The sequence below is a fragment of the Physella acuta genome, unplaced genomic scaffold (genome assembly GCF_028476545.2).
Source record: "Physella acuta isolate Inbredline_101_S28 unplaced genomic scaffold, ASM2847654v3 ptg000350l, whole genome shotgun sequence".
In the NCBI taxonomy this organism is placed as follows: domain Eukaryota; kingdom Metazoa; phylum Mollusca; class Gastropoda; family Physidae; genus Physella; species Physella acuta.
In genome coordinates this window covers 47,688-58,536 of record NW_026731869.1, presented here as the reverse complement: position 1 = coordinate 58,536, position 10,849 = coordinate 47,688, and the positions used below count along the sequence as shown (strand labels likewise).

At 38.0% G+C, this 10,849-nt stretch overlaps 1 protein-coding gene across 1 annotated transcript; it reads left to right on the top strand.

Moving 5' to 3' along the window:
• Positions 1-1,706: 1,706 nt before the first annotated feature.
• On the top strand, positions 1,707-4,365 carry LOC131941139 (uncharacterized). The gene is made up of 5 exons (XM_059300148.1): positions 1,707-1,876; positions 2,557-2,721; positions 3,146-3,605; positions 4,089-4,223; positions 4,324-4,365. Exons 1-5 carry the CDS (start codon positions 1,707-1,709, stop codon positions 4,363-4,365), a joined length of 972 nt encoding a protein of 323 aa, XP_059156131.1.
• Positions 4,366-10,849: the final 6,484 nt, after the last annotated feature.

Sequence of the window (10,849 nt, the reverse complement as noted above, 5' to 3'; positions counted from 1 at the left end):
AACCTGCTGTTTACTGCATGGATCCCTGAGAGTGCTAGAGATCTCGCCGCATCGGATGACTGCTGGAATGAAGTTGCAAGTTGTATTGCTTTTTCCAATGTTAGATCTGACTCGAGCAGCAACTTTCTTTGAACATCAGGGCTATTTACACCTGTCACAAACTTTTCACATAGTCTGTCAGACAGCGTGTCCCCGAATTCACAAAATTCACTTAAATGACGTAAAGCAGTGACATATTTTGATATTGACTCGTTTGGTTGACGAGTCCTACCGTCAAATCTGGCTCTACACAGGAACTTTGATGGTACAGGCGCATGGTGGTCTGTTAGCAGTTTGCTTAGCTCGTTAAAGCTCTTGGTAGTTAGACTAGCTGGTGCGCATAAGTCCTTTAATAGCCTAAATTGTTGAGGCCCTATGACTGTTAACAAAACAGCTCTCTTTTTGGCTTTTATCGTCACGTCGTTAGCTTCAAGGTAAAAGCTTAACCTATCTAGATAATCATGAATGGTTTCATCATTCGAATCAAATTCTTTTATTTGGCCATACAGCGCCATTATCCTAGAAATACTTAGCCAATATGCTCTAGCAAGCTCTTTTTAAAGTAAGCATGTGCTCTTTTAAGTCGATTGATTTATCCTCGTCGCCAGTTGTAATAGATTGGAAACACTGACGACGGAAACCATGCTGTTTGTATACAGAACGTTTATTGGGCCTCAGCTAACATGATGGAAACCGGAACAGGAAGTAACGATAGATAAATACAAGGGACATCACTCAATAACAACATTATAAATATAATTAATACAAGAAGAGTGAGTTCCCCTGACTTCACAAATCTCAATATATTACATTGTTCCTGGCCAATATCCGTGGCTGGAGGCTGGTCGTGGTAGGGGATAGGATCTCCCCCGCCAATTGGAGGTACTGGATCATATAATTAGGGTCGAGCAAACAAACAAACAAGCAAACAATCAAACAAACAAACAAATAAACAAACAAACAACCAAACAAACAACAGATTATAAAATGTCCAGAGACAACACTTAAAAACAAAGCAACCAGACTGAAGAGGAACTCGTGTTTAAATCCACTCAATGTTCCCTCTGATACCCAAAGCTATCCGAGTACAGCGATGATACCTCTTTTTGCATGCATATTTTTTCTGCAAATCAGAGTTGTTCCCCTCCGCCCCCTGACATGTTTTTCTCCGGGAGGCGGGGGGGGGGGGGTTCACTTGAAAACTACGAGGGTGATGGGGGAAGGATAACAGGTTAAAGTATACGTATTTTCTATATAAATTATATATACATTATTTAAATTTTATTTCGTCTGGTGAATGTGCTCCGGTGAAGGGGGGAGGGGGCTGTCCCTCAGGATAAATATCTGAAAGAAACACTGTATTTGATTTATTTTTTTGTCACACTATCATTCCCTCTCCCTGATTCTTCGCACCCCCCCCCCCTTCTGTATCACGAGCGAGCGTTCATACGCATCCACCTTTTTTCAGACTCCTAGAGTAGTTCTTCTTATACGCCAAAAATCTTATAGGCCTTTATTTATTAGTTTTTCCTTTAATTTGACGCATTAATCGAATATTACTCATAGTGTTTAGCCTACTAATTAAGTATATTTTCTAATTCATTGTATGCTAATGTAGATGTAATTCGTAAATAATATCTTACCTTTTGAACATTAACTACTGGACGATGGTCAGTTTGTCGTGCTGTGATTACCTAAGCATAGAGCATCAACGGCGTCTGGGATTTTCTTTGACTGATGGTCTACCCTACGGACACTACGCCAGGAAGAACCTTGGCTACCTGTACGCGATCAAGCACGGTGCCAGATTTATCTACGAGACTGATGACGACAACAGGTGGGTTCTAGATTGTGTTTATGGTTAAGATTAAACTTATAACAAATTTCTAATGAAGCAAGTTGAATATATACTTTAAGATGAATGATTTATTAGTCAATATATAGTGAAAAATGTTATCGCCGACGTCATTATAACATTTGGCTTGAGTCAGGATGTCTAGCAATTTGTTATCAAATCGAACTCACTTGGTTTCAATTCTGATGACAATAGAACAATATCTATTTTAATTTATTAAATATTAAAATATCAGTAACATTAATAGAAGATTTTGAGAAAGCAAGTTTATTTACTAGCGACCACACTATCAGTTGGATGAGATGACGTTGATGAAAGTTTTCAAACCCAAACGCATCCTCCATGACGTGAACTACACCGACATCATTTTTTTGCTCGTTGTCCTATTAAATTTTACTTTCTTTGCTCGGGGCTAAAACGCGGTTTTCAAAACGATAAAAAGGTTGTCGACCTTAAGCATTATCACATTAGCTTTGCAATAACGTGTGGTATTTTGAAGTAAAAATTTTCTACTCTTGTTTTACTTTTGTTATTGGTTTTGTAAACTCTGACGCTTTGCAATAACGTGTGGTATTTTGAAGTAAATATTTTCTACTCTTGTTTAACTTTTGTCATTGGTTTTGTAAACCTCGACGCCCAATTTTATGTTTTTCATTGATCAGACCCCTAGACGGACTGCAAGGATTTATTTTAACCCCCCAAACGCCGGGTCTCTTTTATGACGGTGGACAGGTTTTTAACCCTTACAGACATTTTGGGCAGTCGACAGTGTGGCCGAGAGGGTTTCCTTTATCCGCCATAGGAAAACAACAGGCACAGTTTTACAAGTAGGCAAAAATAAATCTCCCTTTTACATGCATAAAATATATCGGAGATTTTTGTTAAAATAATGCAAAATATTTACAATCTCATTTCAAATGGAGAAAAAAACATTTCGAAATTAACTCTTCGTTTGCAAATGGGTTTTATCAACCTGCAATGAAAGACAATATCTAAATGGCACAAAACTTTTTGTTTTATTTGCTGAGTCTTAGCAGGAGATGTTTTCAGTGGCGTCACTAGATCGGGTGTCATCCGGTGCGGTACGCACCCCACCACCCCCACCACCACCTGGCTACTCCTCTGATTATTTTATTTACTTAGACAACAAATATAATATGATTTTATTTTTTTTAATCTAGAAGTTTTAATACGTAGCTTATTAATATTTAGATTAAAACATACATTCTTTACTTTGAAAATTAACTTCAGATTAGGGAGTCGGTGGGACGCACCTCTAATCCAACAGGGCATTGTCAACGGAGATCCAGACGTCGATGATATTTTTAGATTATCCAGAAAACCCGACTCGACCAGGTTGAACGTGACCTTTGACCCCGCGGCCCCTCCCGTGATGTGGGGCGAGGGCGTGTTCAGCCCGTTCAACTCCCAGAACACCCTGTTCCACCGCGATGCATTCTGGGCGCTGTTCATCCCGACCACCACAACGTTCCGGGGTCTGCGACATCTGGCGGGGGTACTGGGCCCAGAGGCTGTGTGGGAGGTTGGGGGTAGGCTGGCGTTTTTCCCGGCCAACGCTTTCCAGCTGAGAAATTTTTATTCCTACTTAGACGACGCCAAGGACGAGAAGGATATGTATTTCCAAACGGAAAGACTCATACGGTTTTTAACCAACTGGTCTTGTGATAAAAAGTTTTCATTTTTTCAATGCGTGCGTCAACTTAGCTCTGATATGGCCAGTAATAACTTTTGGAAACACAAAGATGTTCAGCTAATACGTTTATGGTTAAACGACATAGTTTCTTTAGGTTACCAGGAACCTACGCGTCTTCCCTACCAAATAAACATAACACGTAACACAAACGAAAGCTTTCACGGATATACTAACCGTTCACAACTCACGAACATTTCTTTTGTTCCGTCTCAACAGCAGCGTCCCAATTTGAATTCCGAACCCACGGAAAACCTATTTAATCGCAAATTACTGAAGATCATGAACATGTGTCATAAAAATCGGATGCCTTTCCAAGAGTCGCAAGTTCGTATGAAAAACTCCAGCTTTTTCTCCGATATGTTGCTGGTTAATGTTTTTAATTTTCCTCATTACGGAAACGTTCCCTATCTTGACGCCATACACAGTCCGGTATTCCCTAATATAGTTTATTGTGGTGACAATATGACACTTTTCTTGCAGGCAACTGAAAAACTGGGTAAACATTTCACCTTCGTTGAAGCGAGTGTGAAAAGCGGCTATGTCGGATACCTATGGGCCATCAAGGCTATGGAAATGGGGTACAGGGTTAAAGGTTATTTGATCGCTGGCGATGACGTAATTTTCAAGCCGTGGTCACTCCTTAAGATGAACATAAGCAATGCCGGCGTGACGTATGAAGGCGTGAAAATGTTGATAAATATCTCCAATGTTAAAGACAACTGGTATTGGTGGGGTTTACCTAATGGAAGAATGGTAAAGGGTGGAAGCAGGCGTTGTAACTGAAATAGCACTGTAAACAGAAAGTGATATTTCAACGCCAAGGGTAGACAAAGGTACAGAATATAGTCCAAGTAAAGACAGAACACACGGTTTTTGATATTCAAAACACCACGTCTCGCCCTGACGGCGTAAGATCGTGGGATGAGTTCGAGAAAACTATTTTAACACACACAGTCGAATCCGGCTTTGTCCAGTACGATTACAGCGATTTCTACTACATCCCGTTAAAACTAAAAACGGAAGCCACGTGGTATCTGACCCAGTTCTACAACAACGATGTATTTTTAGAACTCGCGGTCTCCATGGTGCTGCGTGGACTCGAACCCAACACCAGCTTCAATTTATTCCACGGCACAAGTCTAGGAGGTACGGACAGACTGCTCTTGTTTAACTACTACCACCAACACGCGTATTTTCTCCACGCTGCCAAACTCACATACTAGAACATCGTCTACGGCTACTGTAACATCTACTTCCCCGAGCTCCTGGACAAACTGTTTAACATCACGCTGGTGTGGTAGAATAAAAGTCAACATGATTATACGCTCCACTGTATATCCCTTTTGATTGGTAGAATAAAAGTCAACATGATTATACGCTCCACTGTATATCCCTTTTGATTGGTAGAATAAAAGTCAACATGATTATACGCTCCACTGTATATCCCTTTTGATTGGTAGAATAAAAGTCTACATGATTATACGCTCCACTGTATATCCCTTTTGATTGGTAGAATAAAAGTCTACATGATTATACGCTCCACTGTATATCCCTTTTGATTGGTAGAATAAAAGTCAACATGATTATACGCTCCACTGTATATCCCTTTTGATTGGTAGAATAAAAGTCAACATGATTATACGCTCCACTGTATATCCCTTTTGATTGGTAGAATAAAAGTCAACATGATTATACGCTCCACTGTATATCCTTTTTGATTGGTAGAATAGAAGTCAACATACACACACCTTTTTCTAACCTTTTTGATTTATAGTCCCAGACTCCACCACACACCTTTTTTAAAAATCTATTTTTAGTTCCAGGAATACATTTTCATGATACTTTGCTAATTGTATTTTTTTTTCATTAGCGAATCTGTAACTTGCGTTACCAAATTAGATTCAGTGCCCTCTTCACATTGGTATTTTGGTATTTAGAGTAACAAGCTTTCACAAAGAGCGTTAGTTACATCTCGAGAGTGGTTAAAATAAACTACTGATTTCTAGCATGTTCACTCTAAACTCAGCATGCCCAAACTATATGTGGCACGACGCGTAGAACCCAACCCCTAATCTTAACACATAATTAAAAGTAGATAAATCATAGTGTAGGTTGGGGTTTTCAATTTGTGGGTTCACTCTCCGTTTTCAGATAGTAAAATGAGGTACTTTTAAATACATTTATAACATCAGTAATTGTGTACAACTTCATCTTAGGGTGATGCGACTCGAGAGAAAAAATACTCCCATTATAATGTTATTCGGGAGATTTTTTCATGCAACTATGGAAAATGAGTAAAATGCCTTGTAGTTTGTTATTGGATGGACAAAAGTTATGGAAAAATCTAGAAAGAAAAGCAGACTGAAATAAGAGTCAACGGGAATATGGTGAATATCATATTGACATGTAATAATGGTGTTGAAGAAAATCCGGTCCAACATTCCAATTAAGAAGGAAGAACATTTTGTATTCATAATCAATTAAAACACACAAATGCACTCACCTACATACAAAGAGATATTTATAAACGTGAGCAGATTTATAAGTTGAGCTACATGACCAGCTATTCAACTCAAAACAAGAGTATTGTGCGTCGATGAATGTGATACAAAGCGAGTTCACTCCTCTGTCATTCTACTGCAGAATTACTCGGAAAAGTCTTGCGGAGAAAATAAACTATCTCGAAAGCTATTATAAATTTCTCGTATACGTTGTATAGAGGAAGAATTGTAATAGTGCAAAGAAAAAAATCGAGATTTTTACAAAGCTCGACGTTTTATACACCTCCCTGAGTCGGAAAAACATACTTTTGCAATTTTGTCCATATGTCTGTGTGTGTGTGTGTATCTGTGTCTGTGAACACGATAACTTGAGTACCGTTACAGCTAGGTTGATGAAATTTCATATATAAGTATTATATCAAATTTGTAGTTTTGTTAAACTTTTCAGCGATTTTCGGTAACCGGAACTGGTACTTATTCTACTTTCAATTTTTCAAAATTTTATAACTTGAGATGGATAAATGAAATTTCACAAAGTAAAAGATTTTATTCTCTGCCTTCTGTCTTCTTCTTCTTCTTCTTCGTTCTTAATTTTTAGTATTGGGAGGGATCGAGCCTTATCTGCCAGAGGGTTTGAACTCGAGACTTTTTTTCGAATTTATCAACCATTACAATTAAGGATTACGTGTCAACTGGTTATGCGCCATTGATGCCATTGACTCCGATTTTAGCCTGCTTTTCTTTTTGAATTTGCTTACATAGCCTTTGTCCAATCAAGAACAAACTACAAGGCAGCAGTTGTTTGATTTTGGAGTTGTCTCTCCTAGAAGAGTGGCTGTCCCGAGCTAACGAGCCTCACCTGCCCGAGGGTTCAAACTCGAGACTTTTCGGTTTAACCATGAGCTTTACCGACTCGACCACGCCGACCTCTTGCCTTCTGTCAAATTTTGAGTAATTTCCGTTGACCGGAAGTAGTAATTTACGCTATTTCCGATTTCTCAAAAAACGCATGTGAATTTGTAAAGTACCAATAATATTCCGCACCTTTATACACATGTTGTTTGGCGTTCACTTGGTGCGCAATTCTTTATTTTCTACGAGATTTAAAAAGTTTAAGTAATTAATAAAAATCATGTCTATATCCCGAGTTGTCATCCCCCGTAGTGTTATATAAGATTATTCGAGAAAGTTTAGGGGAGATCACTCCTGTTTTATTTTTTATTTTTTCATGTCTCTATTGTCCACACAGTTGCTGTAAGCCGTCTTCAATCTTAAAACAAAAGGATGAAGGGGGATAACTGACGTTTAATAATAAAGTGTGTCTATGCAAAAAAAACAAGACGTAAAAATGTATTTTTAAACTTAACGTCATACATTGATGATCCATAAACAAATGAGTTTTTTTTTTAATTGCTTGATTTTAAATTACTTATTAAAACAATGATAATTAAAACTATGGTTTCTTTATAACAATGAACAAAAATCATTATTTTTGCCAAATTGATGCTGCTGTTCTTTATTCCAAATGCTCACGTCATGCAGCCTATTCAAACATTAGCTATGTTTAGAGTTCCTCTATGCTGCACAGTCATGGAAACTAAACAAGAAAGGAGAGAGCCGACTCAGAGGATTTGAAAGAAGATCCCTCCAACGCATTCTCAGAATAAAGTGGGACGACAAAGTCCCGAACAAGGAAATATGGCGAAGGACAGGATTAAACGACATTGTTTCAGAAGTTCGAACGAGGAGATGTAGATGGCTGGGCCATGTCCTACGCATAAGCAAAAGAAGACTCCCCAACATGGCGCTGAAGTGGACTCCGCCTGGAAAGCGAAACAGAGGAAGACCACTGGGAACATGGAGGAGAGAGATGGAAGAAGAAGTACAGGCTACTGGCAAGACCTGGCATGAACTAAAGTGGCTTGCCCAAGACAGAGTGGAATGGCGGAGATTTGTTGTTGCCCTATACTCCACAGGGAGTGATGAGGATTAAGTAAGTAAGAGTTCATAATAGTGGAAACAAAGTCACTTATTTTTTTTTAGAAAACAACCAAATTAACACACAACAGGACAAAGGAATGAAATATGAATGATAAAAACTAGTTATTAAAAAAATAAGTCAATTTTATTTTCTTTCCTAATTTATATTGAACACATAATCTTTTTTTATAATGATATACAAATCTTTTAAAAAAATTATATTGATATATACAACAGTTGACAACTTGAGTAATAAAAAAATCCTTGCAACAAATGTTAAAAAATAGTGTTATATTTGATAAGTAATTAAATTTCCCTTTCTGAACCAGACGGTTCATGGGGCAAGTAATGTAGAGTTCACCTGTATCTGAAACCTCAGCATATGGATAGATGGTGTGGTCAGCACTATGCCCAGCCGCCTTTACTTTCCCCAACATGAATTAGGTAATCATTGTATTAGATAACATTAACAATAATATCGTGTCCGTTTCTTTTCTTTTAAATTAATATTTAGTCCAATCAAACCTTATGTAACAAAACAATATTCGAAATACAAAAATATAATTCAACAACCAAAAAACTAATTCAATGAAATAATTTTAAAATAATCTATGGCATGTAATATAAATAAAAAATCAAACTGAAATATTTTAATATTTCTATGGCATATGTTTTTATAACAAAGTACGTAAAAATAGACAAACATAAAAGACTTGACTAGTTTTTTCAATGGCAACAACGCAATCTCCTGTACGTTAAAAAAAACTTGAATAATAATTTAAAGCTTTGATCATTTGATATAAATTTTAAAATATGAAATTAGATAAACAACCGCATCAGACATTTTTGTTACATGAAGTTACACTAAGTTTAGTAAATCAAAATTTACTACAGATTTTGAAACAAATTTTACGATACACGTCAGGAATACGGGTTTTATATCCCTTTTCTTTATCTTGCATAATAAATACTGGAATGTATATAAATGCATTTTCAAAGTTGTGTTTTTTTTTAAATTAAATAGGTTCCTTTGACTATATGATTCTTCTCTTCGTGCATATGGAAAAAAATGATAGCATCTGATGCATTTGTTAACACTGCTAAATGCTTTAGAAATAAAAATGCTGTGTTTAATTAAATCTTGTTAATGCTATTCATAAAGATCTGAAGTTAGGAAATTATAAATTGTGTACTAGAACTATGTTTGCTCCTGCCTCTATCTCAGTCCCTCCGGCCACACCCCTGAACCCCTCCCTCCTACACCTTAGCCCCTGCTACTACACCTAAATCACACATCCCACTTCCTACCCACACCCTCCCCACACCCTGCCTCCCACAGCAAAACCCCTCTTCCCTCCCCTCCCGCCTATGAATTTCCACGCTGACACAACAATCCCACAAGAGGTGGGAGGGCGAGATTGGGGGGGGGGGGGGGTGTTTAAAGATTAGACTACAAACTGTATTTAGCTAAAATGTATTCAACAAAGCTGTTCATAAATAAGTTAGACTGTGAGTTATAAATAAATTAGATTGTCTTCAGCTAAACGTTTTTTAAAGCGATACAGTAAGCTAGAGTTTCTTCCGGGCATCTCTTCGGGGGGGGGGGGGGGTCTGTGTACCCCTCACCCCCCCCCCCCCACCGAAAAGATTCTACCGCCCCCCCCCCCCCCCCAACGAAATGAAATTAGTATAATTTATATAGAAAATATATACTTTAAACAGTGACCGCCCCCCTCCCCCCCCCCCCCCCCGAAAATTTCAAGAGCCCCCCGGAGAAAAAAGTCTGGAAGAAACACTGCAGTAAGCTAAACTGTATTTACTTTCGTTGTGAATAATTAAGCTACGTTTTACTAAACTGTGTGTGGTGATTAGCAATTAATTTTATTGCTTTAAACAAATTTAAATTTACAAACATATTTACTCATTATAAAGCATGCACACTTCACTATGTTTTCAAGCAGTTGCTTCATAATTTTCATTATTACCTCCCCTGTCATATCATACTAGTAGGCTCTGAATTATTATCTTTTACAAGCATTTCGGAGCGAAATCCGCAAAATTAAGGACGATTTTTTAATAAGTAACAGATCTATTCGCGACAAGAAAAAAACTGGATAATGAATTGATTTAGTGTAATAAAAATCCAACATAATTAATTAAATGATAAAATATTTCACAAATCAATAATGTATCTAATTTTAAATTTTTTTTTTTATCTAAATATTCGGTAATAAATAGTTGAGTAATAAAACAAGGGGAGGGGGGTGCACCAGTTTTAAATTACATTTTTTAACACAGGCCCCATAATAAATAAAACCAATCGTACTCTCTGGCACCGTGCAGAGGCGTAGCGACCCCTCCCTGCGCCCGGGGACAAACTTTCGATTTGCACCCCCCCCCCTCGAACTTTACATTTGCACCCCCCCCCCCCCTCAAACTTTCTATTTGGCGCCCCCCACTAAGGTCGGCGCCCGGGGACATATGTCGTCCCCCCCCCGCCCCCCCCCCCCCCGCCCCCTCGCTACGCCTCTGGCACCGTGTATCCTACACACTGAAGCAAAAAAATATTCTACAGACAGATATGAACATGGCCAACTGTTTACATAAGAGGGATATCAAACACACGAAATGAGTATTGATTGTTACAGTGCTCATCATTAAACCTCTAGCTTGACTCTCGCGAGTCTCTAATATCCATAAACATTTTTTTACAGAAACAAAGCGGTGTAATATAAGTAAACTAAAGTTATTTTCCGGCTA

What these genes read in the sequence shown, in the direction of transcription:
- LOC131941139 (XM_059300148.1), top strand. Translation starts at nt 1,707, where the DNA reads ATGGTCAGTTTGTCGTGCTGTGATTACCTAAGCATAGAGCATCAACGG. An exon ending in GAGACTGATGACGACAACAG is followed by an intron (nt 1,877 to 2,556) that starts GTGGGTTCTAGA and finishes TTCATTGATCAG; the next exon opens with ACCCCTAGACGGACTGCAAG. An exon ending in CAACAGGCACAGTTTTACAA is followed by an intron (nt 2,722 to 3,145) that starts GTAGGCAAAAAT and finishes AATTAACTTCAG; the next exon opens with ATTAGGGAGTCGGTGGGACG.